At 37.0% G+C, this 25182-nt stretch overlaps 3 protein-coding genes across 3 annotated transcripts; all 3 read right to left on the bottom strand.

Moving 5' to 3' along the window:
• Positions 1 to 232: 232 nt before the first annotated feature.
• LOC124505435 (olfactory receptor 4A15-like) lies at positions 233 to 1195 on the bottom strand. Its single transcript, XM_047071384.1, has one exon. The coding sequence runs from the start codon at positions 1184 to 1186 to the stop codon at positions 233 to 235; it is 954 nt and encodes a 317-aa protein (XP_046927340.1). The 5' UTR covers positions 1187 to 1195.
• Positions 1196 to 12180: 10985 nt separating this feature from the next.
• LOC124505396 (olfactory receptor 4A5-like) lies at positions 12181 to 13125 on the bottom strand. Its single transcript, XM_047071342.1, has one exon. It carries the CDS (start codon positions 13120 to 13122, stop codon positions 12181 to 12183), a length of 942 nt encoding a protein of 313 aa, XP_046927298.1. The 5' UTR covers positions 13123 to 13125.
• Positions 13126 to 23645: 10520 nt separating this feature from the next.
• LOC124505413 (olfactory receptor 4A47-like) lies at positions 23646 to 24575 on the bottom strand. The gene has a single exon (XM_047071360.1). It carries the CDS (start codon positions 24573 to 24575, stop codon positions 23646 to 23648), a length of 930 nt encoding a protein of 309 aa, XP_046927316.1.
• Positions 24576 to 25182: the final 607 nt, after the last annotated feature.

The following is a 25182-nucleotide window of genomic DNA, read 5'->3' as shown; positions in this document are numbered from 1 at the left end:
AACCAAAAATTGTTTCCCACTAAAGAATCTTAACACAGTTTGATTACATATATCAGGGATTAAATTGACACAATTCTCTTGCTCTCTAAGGGATATAACATACCCCATTTAGATAAAGATTAATTTATAGACCTGTTTCAGAATAAATAGGCTAAATAATGCAAAGGAGATGATTTTTAAAATGTAATCACTGATAGTGAAAGGAGTCCTTGATTCTGTGAAAGAATGAATATCATGTTCTGCACGAGCAGTACAACCTTCCTCCAGCAAAGGTCAGATTTTTACTCCAAAGCTTCCTCATGGCATTTTTTATTTCTTTATTTCTCAGGGTATAGATTAAAGGGTTCAGCATGGGGGTTATGAATGTTAAAACCACAGTCATGAATTTATCAATAGGAAAGGTAGAATTAGCCCTTGCATACAGGAAGATACAGGGAACAAAGAATAAAATGACCACAGTTATATGGGATGCACAGGTGTAGAAGGCTTTGCGTTTCTCTTCCAAACCATGAGTCTTGAGAGAGCGTAATATGACTGCATAGGAAACTAGGAGAATGAAGAAGATGACAGTGCAAATGGCTCCTCCATTAGCTATCATAGAAATCCCAATGAGGGAGGTATTGGTGCAAGCAAGTTTCAATAAGGGATACATATCACACAAGAAGTTGTCAATGACATTGGGGCCACAGAATGGGAGCTGATAAATAAAGAAGAATTGAACCGACGAGTGCAGAAAGCCTCCAGTCCAGGCCACCACCAGCATAAGAACACATACCCTCCTATTCATGATGATTAGATAATGAAGTGGTTTACAGATGGCTACATATCGGTCATAGGCCATCACCACCAGAAGAATGACTTCAGCACCAGCAAATAAGTGATCCAGAAAGACTTGAGTCATGCAAGCCTGGAAGGAAATAGTCTTCTTCTCATAGAGCAAGTCTACAATCATCTTGGGAGCAATGACAGTAGAATAGATAGCATCTATAAATGATAAATAAGCCAGGAAAAAGTACATGGGAGAACCCAGTGACGGACTGGCCATGATGGTCACCATGATAAGCAGATTGCCCACTATTGTCACAATATAGATGAGTAAGAATGGGACAAAGAGAACTTTTTGCCCCTCAGAGTCCTGTGTGAGCCCCAGGAGGACAAACTCTGTCACATTGTTTCTATTTTCCATACGTTCTTCTGAAGGCATTGAACTCAGGCCTCAGAGGCTGCAAACAAAATGGCCAAAATGAATTTGAGAGGATCACAAGCTGTATGTCAACAAACTAAGTGTTGACATAACATTGTTGACTCAACAATGTTTGCCCCAAAGGGTCTCACACAGGGTGACTTTCTAGAAAATGAGAGTTTAGAATCTCCACCCACAAGTTCCTTGCATCAACTACAATGAGGAGACCAGTTTTCTACCTAGGAGGTACATGTGAGTGGGCATATCTGTGACATGATCTACCAAACAAGAAAGAAGCTTTCTCTAGAAATTCACAAGGACTGCATTTTTTGACATTATATGTCATTTCTTTTTTTTTTCTTGAATTCTTTTTGGCCTTCTGAGATTCACCATGAAAACAATCTCATCTCTAATAGCTTACTTACAATGTAATACCTAGTACGTGGAGCATAAATTGATAACCTGACATTTAGATAACTGCTTTTCTGAGTTACTTCACTATGAGCTCCAAATACTGAAAAAATAAGTCACCTGAAGCAATGAAAGAACCAGACATAGCATATGTGCCCTTTAAAATGTTTATAAGAGGCGCCTGGGTGGCTCAGTCGGTTGAGTGTCTAACTGTGGCTCAGGTTCATAGGTTCGAGCCACTCACGGGGCTTTGTGCTGACAGCTCGGAGCCTAGAGCCTGTTTCGGATTCTGTGTCTCCTTCTCTCTCTGCCCTCCCCCCCACCGGCTCTCTCTCTCTCAAAAATAAACATAAAAATTTTTTAATAATAAAATAAAATGTTTATAAAATTTATTTTAGCTGAATTTTAAACATGTAAGAAACCAACTGAGATCAATACATTAAATTCTTCCCACCCAAGAAAGTACAATAAGAGCGACATATTGTTTGAAAATACACACACACACACACACACACACACACACACACACACACACAAACTGAGTGGACATTTACTACAACCTAGGTTATTGGGGAGAAAAATGGGTAGTACAAATTTAAGTACATGGGCACTACATAGATATTTTTCCTACTTTCCAAAACTGTTTAGAATTGATTATTGCTAACCATAGCTCAATTTAGAATGCCAACATAAAGATTTTAGGCAGAATCATGGTATAGTAGAAATAATTCTATACTAAAAATCTAAAAATGATATTTGATTTTGCCCAGTCATCTTGGGAAAATCATGTTCCAACCCATGTTTCTATTGGAAAGGTTATAGTCTTTCCAGATTCCTGAGTTCCTGAATTCTTGTTATTGAAAACTTTATCTGGCATTTGACAGTAGACCATCTTTTTAATAATCAGGGTGAATTATCATGTGTTAAAGGTTATATGATTATTAAAGTAATGAGTAGATTAGACCAGCTGTTTTGTTCATTGTTAGTTCTTGATTATCTGAGTCTGTGTGGAATATAAGACATTCTTTCTCACTTGAGGAAAATGAATTATCCATTGGGCCTTTCAGATATGATCCACAACCAATTTTGCATGTATTGTGTACAACTTTTTTTGGCAGAATTATTTGAAATGTGCTCCATTATAATGTGTACATTTGTAGACCATCATTTGTGAGGAAAGGAGATTATTTTATTCTTTCTGCTTCTAAGCAAGCCAATTTGTACTCAAAATCAGAGGGAGAATAAAAATGTAGAAGAGAGAAAATAAGAGAAAACATAAAAAGGCAGGTAGCACTCAGCAAAGACCATAAGCTGAATGAAATATGCTTGCAAATTGATGAATTTTGATTTGGGTGGACTGAATGAACTGGAAGTAGAGGAATTTCAGATTTCCTGAGTTTTCAACCTGGAGTTAGACTGGAGGGTCCCCCAGCATCAGTACCAGGACTCACCCCTCAGACTTTTCATATTTCCAGAAAACCAGATTCTGAACTTTAAGATATATCCGAAGATATATCAGAAGAGACAAGCTGCCTAAAGGGGTTCCATCTTTGGGGCTTCCAGCAGTTCATTGCATACATACAAAGTTAAATATCTTCACGCACAATTATGAAGCTATGTCTGCATTTATAATGACAAATACTCACAATTCATGGGGTTTGTCTGAGCATTCAAGAGACAGCTTCCAGTAGGAGGGTCCAACCCCTTGTCCTGTTGAGAACTTACAGCACTCATTTGTTTATAGTTGTTTTCTCCCAACATCTGTTAGATCTGCCAGGAGAGTGAACATAGACACATATCTTTTTAATAATGGTATCACCAGAATCCGTATGTGTGCCTTATGCATTTTAAGGGATCAATGAATATTTGACTGTTTAAATGAGCTTATGAACATAATTATTACTCTAGACTATTGAAAAATGGTGATTTGACTCAGAATGATACAAAATTCTATACTTTACCTATACAATATTTTGTTAAAAATAAATATATCTGCTTCCAACATTCGTTAGATACTTCAAATTTCTTACCACATTCAATGAGAACAAATAAATAATTAAGGAGTGCTCCAAAACCTTAAATCAATAACTGTCCCACAATGTGAATTAAAATAAGATAAATTAAGAAGATCTCCACTATGCCAAATTCCACAACATAAGGCAGAAGAAACAAACCACATATATGGCACGCGAGCTGTAAAATACTGGGAAACACTCTCAAATCAGCAAGCTATCGGAAATTATAGACTGAAATTTTGAGCTACAGTCCAGATCCTTTTGAAACATGATGGCGGGGCACCTGGGTGGCCCAGTCAGTTGGGTGTTCGACTTCAGCTCAGGTCATAGTTCATGGGTTCCAGCCCTGCATCAGGCTCTGTGCTGACAGCTCGGAGCCCGGAGCCTGCTTTAGATTCTTTGTCTCCTTCTCTCTCTCTCTCTGCACCCCCTCCCCAACTCACAATTTGTCTCTCTACCTCTCAAAAATAAAAAAAAAAAACATTAAACAAAAGAAGAAGAAGAAACATGATAGCAAGCCAATGGTTAGAAACATATGTTTCTATTTAACTGTCTGATTACTAAAATCTATTCCCCACATAAGCCATCATTTTTTAATGATTGAGCAGTGACCATAAAAATTATGCAGCAAACATTTTGAGGTCCCAATAAACACTCATCAGATTTTTTAAAAAGATATACTTTCAAGAAATAACACATTTTCCAAGTCAGTTTCTTCATAGTGAGGTAACAATGCTACTCTAAAACCTGAATGTGGCTGAACAGACTTTGGGGACAAACAGAGAATAACAACAATCACAGAGGGTGGATTGCCTCTCCCATATATAATCTTTGTGACTTTTGTTTTATAATTTTGCAGGGGTGGTCCTGGATGCACTTTATGAGAACTCAGGTTCTAAATTCTGGTTTGGAATTTAATCCTCAGAATCTATACTTAGCAACTGTGTGATCTTGAGCAAATTACTCAACATAATCTGCATAAGGAAACATAACAGCTTCTAACACATATGATGGTTTTAAAGACTAAATATGATAATGCAAATAAAGTTATCCAAAAACTGCCTGACAATTAAGAAGCACTAAATAAATTCAAGATATTATTTATCATTATTTGGTTCCCTGTGTAATTTTAGTGCCACATCTCTTAGAACTAGTGTTAGATGAGTTTCCCCAAAGTCCACTGTCTTCTCCCATTACCCAAGGGAGCATTCCCTGAGGGGTGGAGGGACTGACTGGGTAGTTTTCATACACAATTACAGAAGCTGTCCTTTCCTTACCATTTGCTTTACTGTGTACAAATGCCCTTGCCTCTGTTTTTCTCAACATTTCAGTCTCCTCTTTGCATTGTATCATTAAATCTAAATTTAATCAAAGGGGCCTTATTTTTATAAATAAGAGGTCAACTGGGTGAATAATACAATGTGTCAATTTTATTCACAATATTTTTAAGATCCTAAAAATGAGAAAATATCCATGGAATTAACCCATAGGCAGAAACAGATAGTGGCATTTTCTTTAATATTCTATACATCTCATATCTAACAAAACTCATGAATTCTATTTCCACAGACACTAAAGTTTGCTTTCTAATAAGGTACACATACAGGTCAATGAATCTAACAAGTAACTAAATTTCTATGACCTCAAGTTTTCACACTGTAAGTTCTGAGTTTCCCTTTGTACTAAAGGGATATTAATTTACATATCAAACTGTTATTTGGTGTATATACACACGAGAATAGGAAGCAGAGATTCAAACTGTCATTTGCACACCAATGTTCATAGAAGCATTATACACAGTAGCCTAAAAGTGGAAACAGTCCAAATGTCCTTCAACTAATGAATGCATAAATAAATTATGGTATATATAGATAATGGAACATTATTCAGCCTTAAAAAGGAAAAAATGCTGATACATGCTACAACATGGATAAAACTCATTGAAGACACCATGATAATTGCCATAAGCCAGACATAAAAGGGAAAATATTTTATAGGATCCCTCGTATAAGGTATATATGTATACGTATAAGGTATATGTTTAAGGTATATACATTACCTGGGTTTTCTCTTTTCTCTTTTCTCTTTTCTCTTTGGTCACTTGTTCCAAATCCAGGCTTCTGCAATTCTATCTTTGGTCCTGAAAGATGACCACTTAGTTGTATGAAAATAAGTCAGGATTGCCAACACATCAACCCCAATGTGACTACAGAAAAAATGTCAGGATGCACTTAGTGACATCGAAATGCTTTGTCACATAAGGATTTCTCTTTCTCTGCCTGCACAAAGCATGACCATCTTCTTCAACTTTCACAGACATTTAATAGTTTGGATTATGGGATTATACAGAGTTGGCTTCAAGAATGTATAGTTGATATGATTGATGAATCATTGAATTTGAAAGCCGCCATTGAGATTATGTACCAAAAATTAAATGTAAAACATCATTATGTTTAACTGACCAAATTAATTGAATCAACCTTTAATAGCATTTTTAGTCCATAATGCAGTGGATGTTTTGGATTCTTTGGAATATTTCTGAAAGCATTCGCATGACTGTTTTAATATGGTCCATGCCCAGTAGAGTAATGGCTTTTTTTTACATCTTGACAGCAACATTACCCCCCAAAGAGAAATATTCTCCCAGGTAAGGAAAGATATGACTGGGCACTTAATCAACAATGAGCAACAAATTACTTCATGGAGTTGTTAAAACATTTTGTCCCCAAGGCTGCTTGTTCAAAATTAAACTCACTGAGGAATCATGCTCTAGAGAACTGAGATCTTTTACATGATCCATGTTTTCAGAGGCTTCTAGCCAATCACTTCAGGAGAATTAAGTAGAAAAAAAACAGCAATCTAAAAGCAAGGAACACGTCACTTAATACCAAAAATACAAGATTGCATGAACAAGAATTCTTTATTTTTTTAATTTAATTTGATTTCTTTTAAGTTTATTTATTTATTTTAAGTTTATTTATTTATTTTGAAAGAGAGAGCACATGAGTGAGCATGAGCAGTGGAGGGGCATAGAGAATCCCAAGCAGGCTTCCTCACTGTCAGTTCAGAGCTCAATGTGGGGCCTGAATCCATGAACCATGAGACCATGACCTGAGCCAATGTCAAGAGTCACTCAACCAACTGAGCCACCCAGGTGCCCCTTTTTTATTGTAGAGTAAGAGAGAGGGGCATAGGGAGAGAGAGAATCCTAAGCAGGTTCCATGCTCAGCACAGAACCCAAGGCAGGGCTCAATCCCACAACCTGGGATCATGACCTGAGCTGAAATCAAGAGTCAGACACTCAACTAACTGAGCCACCTAGTCACCCCAACAATTCGTTATTTTCAATTCATCAGTATATATTTGAAATTCTCAAGTTGAAGAAGACACTGGAGTGAAGTAAAAATCTTAAGTCTTTGTATAAAAAAGACATAATAAGAATGGCACAAGATTATTGGTAATCAATGTTAAAAGTTTCCATTTGACTCAGAGGAGGTAAAACCCACATATAAAATTCCAACTGAGAAGTTTTGCCCCAAAGAAGAGAATCTTTCTTAAAAAGAATAAGAGATAGATGATATGGATATATAATTTGAAAGAGACAATTACAAAGTAATATAAGAAAAAAAAAACATAGAAACTAAATCTAGAAATATTTGAAACTGGATATTCAGATGCCTTTTATATAACAATGTCAGGTCCTTTGAAACTCTCTACACATGATTTGAAAAGCGTATTACTTCTTTTTTATGTTTATTTATTTAGTTTGAGAAAGATAGAGGCATCATGACAGGGGAAGGAGCAGAGAGACAGAATCCCAAGAAGACCTGGGTCTTGAACTCACAAAATTGTGCGGTCATGACCGGGGACAAAACCAAGAGCCAGGTGCTTAACTGTCTGAGCCACCAAGCTCCCAAAAAAAATACTATTTCTTTACTGAGGTTTATTGATATGGAAGTTTTCTGTCTCTTTTTTGATATTTGGCCTTGACTCTTTCCTTAGCTTCCTTTCCTTGAGCTTTGCCATACCTTCCTTTACTTGTTTGACATCTCTAAGATGGTGTGTTGAAGTCCTTGTCCAGTCATCAGAGCTGGACAATTTCTGCTGTTTTATTTTGTTTCTTTGAATGGGCCATACTTTCCTCTGTGTGTGTGTATTTGTATTTAAAAAATAGAATATCAATAAAACCAGGAGCACATTCTTCGAATTGATAAACATTTAACCACACTCATCAAAAAAAGGAGGGATGGGGGAGAGAGACGACTCAAATAAACAAAACCAGAAATCAAAGAGGATAAGTAACAACCAACCCCACAGAAATACATAGGGTTATAGAGAATATAAAAGTAATGGATACATTCCTATGAAAAAATACCTCCCAAAACTGAATCAGGAAGAAATAGAAAATTTGAACAGACCAATTACCAGCAATGAAATTGAATCAGTAATCAAAAAACTCCCAACAATCAAAAGTCCAGAACCAGATAACTTCACAGGCGAATTCTGCCAAACACTTATTTTTTTCCTACCAAACATTTAAAGAAGAGTTAATACCTATTATTCTTAAACTATTCCAAAAAATAGAAGACAAAGGAAAATTTCCAAATTCGTTCTATGGGGCCAGCATACCAAAACCAGATAAAGACAAACCAAAACCAGATAAAGACAAAAAAAAAAAGAGAACTATAGGCCAATGTGGCTGATGAACATAGATGCAAAAATCTTCAACAAAATATTAGCAAGCCAAATCCACAATACATTTTAAAAAGTCATTCACCATGACCAAGTGGTATTTATTCCTGGGTTGCAAGAGTGGTTCAATATTCACAAATCAATTAATATGATACATCACATCAACAGTAGAGAAGATAAAAATCATATGACCATTTCCATAGATGCAGAAAAAGCATTTGATAAAGTACAATATCCATTCATGATAAAAACCCTCAATAAAGTAGGTTTAGAGGGAACATATCTCAACATAATAAAGGCCATATGTGAAAAACCCAGGTTAACATCATACTCAAAGTGAGAGCTTTTCTTCCCCCCACATTGGGCTCTGTGCTAACACGGAGCCTACTTGGGATTCTGTCTATCCCCTGACCAGTGCCTTCTCTCTCTCTGTCTCTCTCTCTCTCTCTCTCTCTCTCTCTCTGTCTCTCTGTCTTTCTTTCTCTCTCTCAAAATAAATGAACATTAAAAAAATCTATACTCTGAAAATTATAGAACTCTGATGAAATAAATCGAAGAGGACACAAAAAAAAGTAGAAAAGCATTCCAGGGTCATGGACTGGAAGAACAAATGTTAAAATGTCTATACTACCCAAAGCAATCTACATATTTAGTGCAACCCCTATCAAAGTACCACCAGCATTTTTCACAGAGTTAGAACAATCTTAAAATTTCTATGGAACCACAAAAGATCCCAAGGAGCCAAAACAATCCTGAAAAAGAAAAAGAAAACTGGAGGCATCACAATTCCAGAATTCAAGCTCTATTATAAAGCTGTAGTCATCAAGACAATTTGGTACTGTCACAAAAATAGACACATATATCAATGTAACAGAATGAAAAACCCAGAAATGGACCCACAACTGTATGGTCAACTAATCTTCAACAAAGCAGGAAAGAATATCTAATGGAAAAAGGACAGTGTCTTCAACAAATGGTGTTGGGAAAACTTGACTGCAACATGCAGAAAAATGAAGCTGGACCACTTTCTTACACCATGCACAAAACTAAATTCAAAATGGATGAAAGACATAATGTGAGACAGAAAACCATCAAAATCGTAGAGGACACACAGGAAGTAACTAACCTCTTTGACCTCGGCCGCAACAACTCCTTACTAGACATGTCACCAAGGGCAGGGGAAACAAAAGCAAACACGAACTATTGGGATTTTAAAGAAAACAATCAACAAAACTAAAAGGCAACCTATGGAATGGGAGAAGATACTTGCAAATGACATACCTGACAAAGGGTTAGTATGCAAAATCTATAAAGAACTTACCAAACTCAACACCCAAAAAACAAATAGCCCAGTTACAACATGGGCAGAAGACATGTATAGACATTTTTCCAAAGAAAATATCCACATGACTAACAGACACATGAAAAGATGCTCAACATCACTCAACATCAGAGAAATAGAAGTCAAAACCACAATGATATGCCACCTCGCACCTGTCAGAATGGCTAAAATCAGAAACACAAGAAACAAAAAGTGTTGGCGAGGATGTGGTAAAATGGGAATCCTCATGCATTGTTGGTGGGAATGCAAACTTGTGCAGCCACTATAGGAAACAAAATGTTTTCCTCAAAATGTTAAAAATAGAACTACCCTATAATCCAGTAATCACACTACTGGGTATTTACCCCCAAAATACAAAAACGCTAAAACAAAGGGATACATGCACCCTATGTTTATTGCAGCATTATTTACAATAGCCAAATTATGGAAGCAGCCCAAGTGTCCATCAACAGATGAATGGATAAAGAAGTAGTGTGTGTGTGTGTGTGTGTGTGTGTGTGTGTGCGCGTGTGTGTGTACATATACACAATGGAATGTTATTCACCCAGAAGAAGAAAGAAATCTTGCTATTTTCAACAATAGGGATGGATCCAGAGAGTATAATGCTAAGTGAAATAAGTCAGAGAAAGACAAATACCATATAATTTCACTCATGTGTGGAATTTAAGAAACAAAAGAAATGAGCAAAGGAAAAAAGAGAGAGAAACCAAGAAACAGACTCAACTTTAGGAACAAACTGATGGATTACCAGAGGAGAAATGGATGGAGGGATGGGTGAAATAGGTAATGGGGATTAAAGAGTACTCTTCTCATGATGAGCACTGAGTAACGTATAGAAATACTGAATCCCTATCTCATACACCTGAAACTAATATAACACTGTATGTTAACCATACTGGAATTAAAATTAAAAACTTAAATTAAAAAAGTAAGATTCAGAAAACTATGCAATACTTAGTATAATTTCAACAAAAGCAGGAACACTCTACACAATATATGTTCAGGATACATACATATGTAGTTAAACTGTTTTTAACTATGGTTATCCAAAATTCAGCATTAAGATTACCTCTGGGAAGAGGCAGATGAATGCTATCAGGGAAGTATGCATAGGTAGTTTCAATGATATTGATCACATTCAAGGTTAAGAGCCTATCACATGTAAAAGTAAATTGCATATATCATTCAATATGCATGAAAAATAATAAAAGTTATGCATGAAAAGTTATAAAATCTTTTTTTAGTTAGAAAAGAAAACTCTTTCAAAGCATGATGATGTTCCGTGTTACAATGAAAGCAAGTTCATTTTCTTCCTAGTTTGCAGTGTTTAGGGATCGGCTGCAGACAGAAAAACCTGTTGTCGATTTTTACACACAACAGTGAAAAACAAAATTTTATTTATTCCAAAGTAAATCATTATTAGGTCTATCAGGACAAAGTACTTAAGTTGAATACAACTTTTGGGGGAAACACTGTTATGCAAAATAACACATTTCTTTACCCATATCTTTAGTATCATGAAGACAAAGTAGGTTCTATCTTCCTGTTGAAGAATGGCAACAAAATGTACATAACAGCTAATGAGGAAAAGCATAAAATATATTTATAATTGAATTAGTATGGTTTTCTGTGCTCAAATTAGGAACTAGAATCTGTTTTCATCATCAACCATCCCCATACAGGCTCATAACAAACTGGAAAAACATACAACATCCCTTTTAACATCCCTTTGTTAAATTTTTAACAAAATTTCTCACTGATAGCATCTAACCAAACACAATAACATCTCCCATTTAAATGTCCTGAACTGCAAAAGCATAGGCATTGACCTGAGGAATGGAAATCATCTTAAGGACAAGATGCATATTGCAGCTACAGAAAGTTTCTGCGCTGATAGAATAATGAGCATTAAAATTTATACACCACTCTTTTGGCCCCAGTAATTTGTTCTAAGTATTAGCCAAATTACTTTCTCTTTAGTTTGGGTGAAAGTAAATTTTCAAAAGTAGGTTGTTTCACATTTAAAGTTTTAAAACTCTTCGGGTGCCTAGATGGTTCAGTTGGTTAAGCGTCTGATTCTTGATATCAGCTCAGGTCATGGTCTCATGGTTCATGGGTTCAAGCTCTGCATTGGGCTCCTTGCTGGCAGTGCAGAACCTGCTGGGGATTTTCTCTCTCCCTCTCTATCTGCCCCTCCTCAACTCATGCTCACTTTCTCCTCTCTCTACAAATAAAAAGACATTTTTTTAATTTAAAAACTATTGTTTCTAAAGTTCCATTTCAATATAAACCAAGAAAAATAAGGCTACGAGGTGAAATTAATTGTATTTTTACTTGTAATGGGACAAATTTTATTCAACCTCCAGAATTTCCCTATTAGGTTGATTATTACCTCAAAAGACAATCCATTCCACTTCTTGATGACTTTGTGTAAATAAAGAGAAACATCTCTAGAGAATCCACTGAATTTACTAAATCCATTGTCAGAATTTAGTACCCTTTTGTTGCTTCAGAATTAACCATAAATGTGTTCAGTGTCAGTGACACATGCTTATTTTACTTTTGGTTACATTTTTACACCAGAATTTTTCCATAGCATTTTTCATCTCCGAATTTCTCAAGGTGTATATTAAAGGATTTAACATGGGAGTCATAACTGTATAAACCAGAGTTATGGATTTATCAATGGACAAGTTGGAAACAGGTCTAACATACATGAAAATGCAGGGAACAAAAAAGAGGACAACCACTGTGGTGTGGGAACTGCAGGTGGACAGGGCTTTGCGCCTTCCTTCTGGACTGTGACTTTTAAGAGAATTTAGAATGACTCCGTACGAGATGAGCAGAAGGATAAAGATGACCATGCAGATGGCTCCACCATTGGCAACAACAGTGAGGCCTATTAAGTAGGTGTCAGTGCAGGCAAGTTCCAGTAATGGGTACATGTCACAGATGAAGTGATCAATGACATTGGGGCCACAAAACGGGAGGTTGTACACAAAGAGAAGTTGAACCATAGAGTGCATAAGACCTCCAACCCAGGCCACCACCAACAGCAGAATGCAAACCTGTCGATTCATGATAGTCAAGTAATGCAGCGGCCTACAGATGGCCACATAGCGATCATAGGCCATCACAATCAGGAGGAAGACCTCAGAACCCCCAAACAAGTGTTCTAGGAAGAGCTGGCCCATGCAAGCTGGGAAGGAAATTGTCTTTTTGTCACAGAGTAAGTCTATAATCAATTTGGGAGAGATGACAGTGGAATAAACAACATCCATGAGTGACAGATAGGTGAGGAAGAAGTACATGGGGGAGCCCAGAGAGGGGCTGCCAAAAACAGTCACCACAATGAGCAGGTTGCTCATTATTGTCACAATGTAGGTCAGTAAAATCGTGACAAATAATGCTTTTTGCCCTTCAGGATCCCGGGTGAGGCCAAGGAGGACAAATTCCGTCACATTGTTACTATTTCCCATTTCCTCTTTCTATATGGCCTGTTTCAGGGATGAGAGCTCAGGACAATGCAATCTGTAATGGAATCATGAACATGGCTATAAATACATCCATTGTTAAGAGCACATCTTCATCATTAAGTCTTTTCTACAGCGGTTTATACACAATAAACAGCTAGTGGTAACTATTGAGTTCTTCCAAAATGCCTGTTACACCTTCCCTTGATGGTCCTATTTGTCTTCAGATGATCTTGTTGTCCTACAAGAAAGAAGTTCTATCTCTAAGTCTTAGAGGATCGTCTATAGAGAGGAGTAATCAAAAGCTCAACTATCGACATAGATTTATTATAGCCTTATTTAAACTATGTCTGTTCTTGGCACAAAAGTCAGCAGTCACAAACAAGGAAAGGATCCCTGCTCTCCAGAAACTTACTTTCTGCTGGTGGCAATAACCGCTACATAAATCAGCATAGAGTCAGACTTTTGAGGTGGTAGTACGTAGTTGCAGTGAGTACCTTTACAGTGTGATGTATCCAGCACCAAAAATAGCATCTCTTGTGTAATAATTCACTTAATAATACTATGACATTCCACTATTAGATGTTCAGACTAGACTCTGATGTAAAGACTAAACTGTATCAAATAACTGCAAAACTATTTAGCACATTGTTCCCTATTACAATGACTTGGTATGATTCTCAATCAGCTTTGTAAGGAGTTGGAGTTCTCTCCATTTAATGTTTGCCCACCCCACAATATCTTAACACAAATAACTCTCTAGATTTTCAGCAAATACATTTGAACTGAACTGGAGAGACTTGCGATTTTCACAAATTGTTACATTAGCACCTGGTTTTTTTTTTTCAAAACTCTTGGCATGAGCTAGGTATTGAGGGAAGAGAAACAGACGCTGAAAAGAGGGGTAGGGTACAATGGGACATGGTTTCACTTATAATGCTTCTTAGGTACTGAGAGCACTCAAAAATACAACTTCGTTGCCCAGGTTGCAAAAAACAGCACCCTCGGGGGAAAAGTCCAAGCTCAGTGTAAGAAGGCATGGGTTTGAGTCACCTTCTAAATGTCTTACAAGCCTGTCTCAGCTTGCTCATTGGAAACTAAGGGGGTCAAACTCATCCACCTCAGAATCCTTTCCAGTCCAGTGCTCTGTGAGACCTTTGTGCAGCCCCACCCCTTCTATTCTGCTGACATTTCCTTCTATTTTCATATTTTTATAATTACATTAAAATTTCCAATCTTGTTACTGTTACTTGAGAAAGGCTAGCCAGTGGCAACTGGGACTTGATCATTACCAAGATCAAATCATGACTACAAGTTTCTCATTCAGTGTGCACCTAGTTAAGACCCAAAACATCCTTGGAGAGGGAGCGTAGTGCAGTGTTGAATAATGTGGGCTCTGGAACTTCATTGCCTGTGTTGGAATCCCAGCTCTGCCATGTGCCATCTGGGCAATGTTGGGCAACTTAACCTCTCTGTGTCCCAGTTTCATGATTTGTAGAATGGGGAGAGCAACAGTTTCTACTTCTTAAGTTTGTTGTTTTATTACAAATAAAGCATCCGGAACCTGCCTGGCACCTATTTAAAGGCTCAGTAAATTGTACTATGATTAATGTTCTTGAATGTTTCACTATTAAATTGTATCAGAACAAATCATCTGAATCTTTGTCAATTTAGTAAGTATCATAGACATAGTCCCAGGTAAAAAGAATATTGCACCTCTAACTCATGAACCACTTGCTGTGCATAGGATAGGTTTGTATGCCTTAGGAATTACCCATTTTATTACATATGAGCAGTATTATTTACATATGATGAAATGTGACTTGTCTAGAAGCAAGCAGAAAACTAGAGAAAAAAGGTAGAAAATGAAAGAAAGGAAGTATCAAATCAGAGAGGAGAAATAATATTGAAGATATGAATATCCTCAGGTAAAAAAGAATATTAATGTAATAACTAAGTGAGGTTAGTATTCTTTTAAAAATATTATTCAGGGGTGCCTGGGAAGCTCAGTCAGTAAGCGTCCAACTCTTGTTTTCAGCTCAGGTCATGATCTCACAGTTGGTCGGATCGAGCCCCAAATTAGGCTCTGCGCTGAGAGCACAGAGCCTGTTTACAATTCTCTCTTTCTCCTCTCTCTGCCCCTCCCTCGCTCATACTCTCTCGCTCAAAATAAGTAAATAACTTTTTTTAAAAATCTTATTCTGAAAGTTTTTAGTGAGGAAGTGCTAGAAGTGCTAGAAGGCAAATCCCCTGAGCCTTCCAGGGGTCACTCAGGAGGCATCCTGGGAAGTCATAGCAATTAAACACAGAGCACTTCTTGGTAAGGAAAAAAAAATTCAAAAAGAATAAAAGCACTGATTCCTTAGAGACCCTACATCTGAAGGGAAGGACAAAATTAAATGAGAGAAGAATTGTACAGATACAGACACAAGCCCAAACTTTTGGGTTATTCAGTGCTCAAGGAAATTAAAGAATTAAATAAACCTCATATATAGACAAGTTGATTCCAATCCCATGGATTTGGGAGGGGAGGACACGTGAAGAAAAAGCTTGAGCTTTCCTTAGAAGCCAGGTGTGACAAATGATCTCCATGCTTCATTCACATTGTTACTCCATTTGGTTGGGGGGTGCTATCATCGTGGAAGTTCTAGATTGATAGAGCCACTTCTGTTCAAGAACATAACACTACAAGGCAGTCTATATATAATTCTTATTTTTCATTCATTATTTTCTGCAAGGAATAGTGTTCTTCACTCTTATTAATCCCCACTTTGGATTTCACCAAGATAAATCTTCTACTAGCCAGTTAAATTATTCACATGTAGGAATGAAGCATATAAACTATTCTCCAGAGTTTAAGTCATCAAAGATTTCATACTATAAAAACGGACAGATAGACTTACTAGGCTTTAATAACTGAAACCATTAAGTAAACACAGTTCTACTTAAAAGATATAATTTACATAGTTTGTTATGAATATATCTTTTAAAAGATAAATTAAAATACCATGGTAACAAAAATACTATAGTATTTTACAAATTACAGTTTTATGTCTCTCTCAATGGCCAAAAGTTACTCACGAGCACGAATTTCTTCATGAATATGCAGCAACATAGTACCAATGAAAATTTTAAGATTCACACATAACAGTGCACATCAAGCTTCCAGAACAGAATAGGCATTTATTTATTCCTCTATATTCTAACACACTTGATATGATATACAATTTTAAATTCTCTAATTTATATATCTAACAGTAATTACAAATATTAACATGCTATATAAAATAGCCCATGAACCTACTTTATAATTCCGTCAGTTTATTTCAAATGCATTATGTGTTCCTCTTTGTTATTTGGCTAAATGGACAATAAAAATCTGTCAGGTTATAATACTAATACCAAGTACATTTTAGATACACTGGCTAACTTCAGTTTTGCTAGCTTAATTTCCTCAATCCAGTCTTTCTCCAATGAAAATATATGGTATTTAAGACATTAGCTACATTAAATATATTACATGAATTTTCATTGCATATACCTTGGTTGTTTTAAGGACTTACCTCTTGGGTCGTTTCTTTGGTCATTAAAATAGTGCTTCTCTCACTGTGAGTAATTGTAGATACTTCACAGAACTGTGGGTGACCATAGAACACATAATAATATATGCCTGAACAGTGCATCTAAAAACAGTTCCAATTGACCACACTTTCTACATTTCCATGAAGGTTCCCCAACGTCTCAGTCTTTCAGATAAGTGTAGAATTATCCAATGTGGATGTCTAGGTTATAAAGACACATAAATACAACATATTTACTGTGCAAATATAGTTGAACATTCTCACTTGCTGGGAAAATGACCTCAAAGCAAAACAAAATTGCTATGTCCAAAAGGCCATACAAAAATTATCCTAATTAGTAGAAATTAACTTGGACAAGCCTGTTATTTGTCAACATAAAAATGCCCAAGATTTTATAACCTCAAATTAGTTAAATAAATCTCTTATTAGACATTTATGATGAGACAACAAAAAAAATATTTTCTTTTGAGGATTGGGATAACATTTATGTCTCTGTACATTAACATGTCTCTGTGCCTAACAAGAAAAATTCTGGAATTTGCTTCCTGGAAGACCAATGACTGAGCAGTCTCTCAGGTGAGAGAGAACTCTACCTGTTCACTCATTCAAAACATATGTATCCTTAAGGTCACTTCTTCCCTAACGGAAGACATGTTTCTACCTTTCCCCACTTTTCATCCAAGAGAATTGGGCTCTTCCATATGTAAGGGCTCTTCCCTCATACAAGTAATGAGGGATATTTATACACAGGAAAATATAACAAAAAACCATCTAGGTAATTAACAAAAACTCCAGCCTGTGCAGATATTTGAGTTGTCAGAAATCTCTTGGGCCAGTGTATCAGGAAAATAATCCTCCCATTACTATGTGCAGACACAGCCTATGGCTTTCTATGTCATTACTGTTTTTAATGAAAGAGAATGTAAGGTCATTATAGATTAGTTTATTAGAATATGTGCAACAAATTCAAATAAAGTAAACACTTCTGGACAGTTTTTCTCCCCTAGAACAATCTCTAGAGAAAGAGTGACTTGGTTCTTGCCAAGAAAGAGGCACAGACAGTCAAATATGTGAAAAGCATATAATTTAAACAGAAAAAAAAAGTTAAACAAATGATAAATTGTGAGTTTATAGTAGGAAAGATTTAGGTAAGGGAAGTCATATTTAAGCCGGCATTAAAGAACCAGTCTCAGGCTTACGTATCCAATCATATCCTCAGCAAAGGAGGTCTTTCTTCTAGCTGTTAGAATCTCTGTTTATGAAATCCTGAGGCTCAGAGGCAGAAGGCCCCGGGATGAGGGAAGTCACTGAGTTAACACTGCAATTGTTGAAAAGATAGCTAATCACAGTTCCGGACTCTGGGTCGCAGTGGATGCTGTTTATCAAAGCCTTAATCTATGTCACCTCACACCATAATGATTTTCAGTTCATTAATTCAGTCCCTTAATTTCATTCCAGGGTCAATTGAGTAACTGTTTCTATAAGAAATAAATTATTTTCCAACTAGAGCCTGCTTGTACATCAAATCTCTGAGGGCTTCCACATTTACTCATTTTCCCTGGCTTGCAATGGGCTCCACTGAGCATCTTGATCTCCACATACGTTTAGTTATATATTGCATTTTCTAGATCATAAGGATCATAGATAAAGATTCATTAATCAGCAAAACTAAAAGACAACTGATGGAATGAAGAAGATATTTGAAAATGACATATTGGACAAAGGGTTAATATCCAAAATCTATAAAGAATTTACCCAACTCAACACCCAATACAAATAATCCAGTGAAGAAATGGGCAGAAGACATGAATAGACACTTTTCCAAAGAAGATATCCAGATGGCTAATAGACACATGAAAAGATGCTTAACGTCACTCATCATCAGAGAAATACAAATCAAAACCACAAAGAGATACCACCTCACACCTGTCAAAATGGTTAAAATGAACAACTTAGGAAACAACAGATGTTGGCGAGAATGCAGAGAAAGGGGAACACTTTTGCACTGTTGGTGGGAATGCAAAATTGTGCAACAATTTGAAAACAGTATAGACGTTCCTCAAAAAATTAAAAATAGAACTCCACTACAACCCAGCAAATTGCACTAGTAAGTATTTATCCAAAGGATACAAAAATACTGATTCGAAGGTTCACATGCACTCCAATGTTTCTAACAGTATCCAAATTATGGAAAGAGCCCAAATGTCCATCAACTGCTGAATAGATAAAGAAGATGTGTATATATATATAATGGAATATTACTCGGTGATCAAAAAGAATGAAACCTTACTATTTGCAGCAATGTGGTGGGAACTAGTGTATTATGCTAAGCAAAATAAGTCAGTCAGAGAAAGACAAATATCACATGATTTCACTCAGATGTGGGATTTAAGAAACAAAGCAGATGAACATAGGTGAAGGGAAGGAAAAATAAGATACAAATGGAGAGCAAGGCGAACCATAAGATACTCTTCAATACAGAGAACAAAGTGAGGGTCGCTGGAGGGGAGGTGGGGGGAGAGATGGGCTAAATGGGTGATGAGCATTAAGGAGGGCACTTGTTGGGATGAACACTGGGTGTTATATGTAAGTGATGTATCACTAAATTCTACTCCTGAAACTATTACACTATGTGCTAACCAACTTATACTTAAATTTTAAAAGTCTGACTATCCTGACTGTGGTCCTACATTTAACTGGATAGGGAGAGGGACCGGTGGGTTCTTTCCAGTCACCATTTCCAAGCCACTTTGAATAGGAATGAAGCTGCCCTGAATCCTGTAGACCCCTCAGTTATCAGTTGAATACCACAGAGGGACTCCAGTCCATGCCACATGAAGCAGAAAAAATACCCAGCTAACCTCTGCCAGAATTGCTGGTCCACAAGATTGTGAGGCAAATTTAAATGGTTGTGGCTTTAAGTCACAACATTTCAAAGTCTTATGCCATGTAGCAAAAGATAACCAGAGCAAAGAGTGGAAGCTGGAACTGTGGTGCTTCCATAACAGAAAGGTAAAGTACATGGCATTGACCCTGGCCCCAGGAGTTGCTGGGAGCTGTAAGGGCTTCGAAGCATCTGTAGGTAAAGCTTTGTTGAAGGACAGGGTGGACTGTGCTTGGAGGCTGAAGAGAAAGTGATTCATGTTACCAAGTGCTAGCAAAGTTTGGTAATACCCTCACCTGTAGTAGTGTGGAAAATAGGAACAGGTGGGGGAGCAGGTGGATTTGACTGTGATTTCCAAGCATAATACTGAATATGCCAGCTGGTTCCTCAGCCGTGTATGATATGTTGAAGGATGGATAAAGAGAGGTGAGGGGTGCCTAGGTGGCTGTCAGTTGAGAATCTGACTCTTGGTTTCAGCTCAGGTCATGATCTTGTGGTTTTGTGAACTTGAGCAAACCCATGTTGGGTCTTGGAATTCTCTCTCTCCCTCTCTCTCTGCCCCTCCCCAACTCATGGCGTCTCTGTCTCTCTCAAAATCAATAAATTAACCTCAAAAAAAGAGATAGAGAGGTGAGTTAAAAGCATAACGGTTCTCAAGTTCTCAAGCAGAATTCAGGAGAAACATGTAAGGAGTCAAGACCTGCTGGGTTCTGGTATAAAGCTGGTTCTCATCCATAGCGTCTCCAAAGAGCAAAAAAGCTCTCAGAGTAAGAAATGGCACCAGAAGAAAAATCATCTCAGTGTTGTAGATGTAAGACCCTAGTGAGACTTCGGAAAGATTTAAGGTGTGTCTCATAAATTCTCTTAACTAGGTTGTCCACCTCCAAAACATATGCAGGACACAGGGAAGAAAGAGCAAGTCTCTAGTTCTTAGACTTTCTTTTTTCAATTCACAAAGTCTAATTTCATTTACTTGTGTTTTCACAGGGTTATTCGATACAACTGATATACAACTTTGTGTAAGTTTAAGGTGTACAACATGTTGATCTGACATATACATATATTGCAAAATGATTACCACAATAAGGGTAGTTAACACGTATGTCACCTCACATAACTGGAATTTTTGTGGGGGATGAGCACATTTAAGATTCGCTCGCTCAGCAACTATTTCTATATAATACATTATTGTTAACTACTGTACCCTGCTATACATTAGCTTCCCAAACCTATCCAACTTATAACTAGAAATGTGTACCCTTTAACTAACATTGACAAATTTCCCCCACCCGCCAGGCCCTGGAAACCACCATTCTCTTGCCTTCTACAAATTGGGTTTTTCAATACCACATATAAATGAGATGATAGAGTATCTGTCTTTCTCTGTGTGACTTATTTCACTTAGAGTAATGCCTTCAAAGTCTATCATCGTGTTTCAATTGGCAGGATTTTCTTCTTTTTTATACCTTAATATATTCTCTTGTATGTATATACCACTGTTCTTTTTCCATTCATCCATCAATGGATGCTTAGATTGTTTCCATGTCTTGACTATTGTGAAAATACTGCCACAAACATGAGAGTGAAGATATCTCCTCAAGATTCTGATTTCATATTCTTGGATATATGCACAGAAGTGGAATTTCTGGATATTGTGGTAGTTCTATTTCACTTTTTGAGCAATCTCCATACTTTTTTCCAGAGTGGTTGAAAAATTTATATACCCAAAGACAGTGAACTAGGGATCCCTTTTATCTACATCCTCACCAGCAAATGTAATCTCTTCTCTTTTTGATAACACCCATCTTAACAAGTATGAGGCGATATCTCATTGTAGTTTGAATTGCATTTCCATAGTGATTAATAATATTGAGCACCCTTCCATGTTCCTATTGGTCATTTGTATGTCTTCTTTGTAAAATGTCTATTCAGATCCATTGCCTAGTTTTTAATCAGTTTTGTTTTGTTTTGTTTTTCCTATTGGTTGTATAATTTCCTCATACATTTTGGATATTAACCCCTTGTGAGGTATAAGACTTGAAAATATTTTCCCCCATTCCATAGGTTACCTTTTCATTTGGTCAGATGCAGTCTGGATCTAGAACTCGAGATCCTGAATTTCAAGCTGATGTCAGGATGGGATGAGATTTTAACTGGCTTAATACCTTCTGTGCCCTCCCTCCGAAAGTCCTGAACTGCCATTTTACAAATCTGACAAACTCACTGGAGAGACAGGCTACATGCAAGAAGAAGGAGTCAGGAGAGCCTGGTCTTCTAGCTATCCCTGCCAAGGCACCACTCACAAGAGTAAAGTCATCCAAAATACTCCCTAAAAGCCAAGGGAGCTCAGTCCATGCCACATGGAACAGAAAAATTGTTCAGTCAAGTCCTGCCAAAATTCATATGTGCTCAGATTCAGACCTGTGTGTGGCAAGATATAGCCCTGTGTGTAAATACATACAAACCTGTGTGTGATCATATCAAATACATATACATACACATAAGCATTCATATGCATAGTCAGATACTGACCCATGTGCTGTCAGATACAGACCTCTGTGTTCATATATAGACACATCTATGAAGCTGGACAGGCATTTGTAGACTTATGGAAGTAGTGTAGTTTGGTATGAGCTTATGGACAGTATTTGGGCAATAAGTACAAACATCAACATTTAAATATGTATACCAATTGATCCAAGAATTCCACTTCTAAAAACTCATACTTACACAATTTCAGTAAGACTTCATTGCAGAGCCATAGGGAACAAAAAAAATTGGGGAAAATATGGCAAGGACTGGAAACACTAATTTTACCGTATCTTCATAAAGAAGTTAAGCAGTATGAGCAACCTGAGAATGGGTTACACCTATAGACAGGTGTGGAAAGGACTTCAGGAGGCTGAGTAGTAAATGTAAAAGTTATACACAAGGACATAAACATGAACACATATGTTTTATTAGCAAAGATTATTAATAGACCAACTTTAGAAGCAATAACAATCTTAATACAATAACTATGTATGTAAGAAGACCTGGGACTATGTGAGGGATGGGTAAAGGTCTGTCTTTATATATATATATATATATATATATGCAATGACATGGATGAAGCTAGAGAGTACAGTGCCAAGCAAAATAATTCAGAGAGAGAAAAATACCACATGATTTCACTCATGTGGAATTTAAGAAACAAAATAAATGAGCAAAGGGAAAAAGAGAGAGAGAGAGAGACAGAGAGAGAGATACAAATCAAGATATAGACTCTTAATCATAGAGAACTGATGGTTACCAGAGGAGAAGCAGGGTTGGGTTAAAGAGGTGATGGGGATTAAGGTATGCACGTATTATGTTGAGCACCAGGTGATGAATGGAATTGCTGAATCACTACATTGCACATATGATGCTAATAAAACACTGTATGCTAAAGAAGAAAATCAATCCAACTAAATATAAAAATAAGAATTCGAATGAAAGTAATAAATTAAGTATAGCCAGTAATTAAAAATTCATGTAACTAGGAACACCTGGGTGGCTCAGTCAGTTAAGTGTCTAACTTGGGCTCAGGTTGTGATCTTGCTATTCATGGGCTCAAGTCCCACGTGGGGATCTAAGGTGACAGCTCAGAGCTTGAAGTCTGCTTTGGAGTCTGCGTCTCCTTCTCTTTCTGCCCCTCCCCCCTCTCACTTTCCCTCTCTGTCTCTCAAAAATAAATAAGGCATTAAAATTTTTTTGAAAGAAATATTAGTGGAACTACAAAAATGTCATTGGTTACTTCATTACATCTGGAGATTAAGAATATACTTCTCATGATGAGCACTATGTATACAATTGTTAAATCATTATATAGTGCATGTGAAACTAATATAACACTTTATATTAATTTTACATGAATAAAAAAATAAATACATAACAATTAGTGTAACTATAAAACTTTCATTGACTACTCAATTACATATTATTTATTGACTCCTACTGTAAGTGCATTTACAGTAAAACAGACGTTAACATTTGAGGAGATGGGCACAAATGTTAAATTATTTTCTTCATGGTAGATAATACACTTATCTACTGAGAGATATAACATTTCTCCTCCAGAGTTTCTTCATAGCATTTGTCATCTCAGAATTTCTCAGAGTGTAGATCAGGGGGTTCAGCATGGGGGTTATGACTGTATAAAACACACTCAATAATTTGTCAATGGGGAAGGTCTTGGCAGGTCTCATGTACATGAAAATACACGGCACAAAGAAGAAGACCACCACAGTGATGTGGGAACCACAGGTCTGGAGGGCTTTCCGCCTCCCTTCCAGACTAAGGTTCTTTAGAGAGTGCAAGATGACACCATAAGAGATGAGCAAGAGCACAAACACAATTGTGCAGATCAGTCCTCCGTTGGCCACCACTAACAGGCCAATGACATGGGTGTCAGTACAGACCAGTTTCAGTAAGGGGTACATATCACAGGAAAAATGATCAATGACATTAGGGCCACAGAATGGGAGCCCATAAATAGTGCTAACTTGAATTACTGAATGCATAAAACCCCCAACCCAGGACCCTACCAGGAGCACAACACACACCCACTGTCTCATGATAACCAAATAACGCAAGGGCTTACAGATGGCCACATAGCGGTCATAGGCCATCACCAGCAGAAGAAAGACCTCTGATCCACCAAAAAAGTGCTCTACAAATAGCTGGGTCATACAAGATTGGAAGGATATGGTGTTTTCCCCAAAGAACAAGTCCAAAATCAATCTGGGGGAAATGCAAGAAGAATAAGTGACATCCATAAATGATAAGTTAGCAAGAAACAAGTACATAGGCGAGCCCAGGGTCTTACTGACAGTTACAGTCATGACAATGAGCAAATTGCCCACCATGGTGAAAATATAGAAAAGCAAGAACATAACAAAAAGGACCTTCTGTTCCTTTGGATCCTGTGTGAGACCCAAGAGGACAAAGTAAGTTACATTGTTTCTTGTTTCCATCTAATCTGCATAGGAGGTGATTTCTGATGTTAGAAGCAGGAGATCTATAAAACAAGGGAAAAATCTTTTAAATGCATTATAAGAGTAATCTTTCATTGATTCATTCAATTAAAAAATGTGAAAGAGTGCCTGCTTGTGTCAAATAGTTTATAGACATTGTGATTTCCAAGTTGAATAAGCCATGGTTTCCTACATTTAGTGATAGCATACATAATAATCACCAAAAAGTGACAATATAAAAACAGCCCCACAATGTGAAGGTCACAGAGTAGGAATATATCTACCAGACAGGAGTCAGAGGCTTCCCAGAGGTGCAATGCTTTAGCTGAATTTTAAAGGAAAAGTGGAAGGACGAGAAAAGAGGGCAAGGGAATTCCATGAAAAGGTGCATAGTTTATAAAGTCACAAAAGTGAAATACTTGAGACCAATGTAGTGTAATTGACATATTCAATATGAGTAGGTCAAATTAGGAATAGAAGGTCACTGAAGGATTGTGTCTTCCCTCACTGATACTTCTCAGTGGTTGGATATGCCCCCTTTTCCTGACTAATAAATGGGGAAGCACACCAGTGTTGTGTCTCTCCCTTAATTTTTAACCCTCATATC

Source organism: Lynx rufus, unplaced genomic scaffold (assembly GCF_022079265.1).
Source record: "Lynx rufus isolate CCGP_SWC_20201006 ecotype Redwood Valley unplaced genomic scaffold, mLynRuf1.p SCAF_9, whole genome shotgun sequence".
Classification (NCBI taxonomy): Eukaryota; Metazoa; Chordata; class Mammalia; order Carnivora; family Felidae; genus Lynx; species Lynx rufus.
This window is presented reverse-complemented; position numbering and strand designations above follow the sequence as displayed.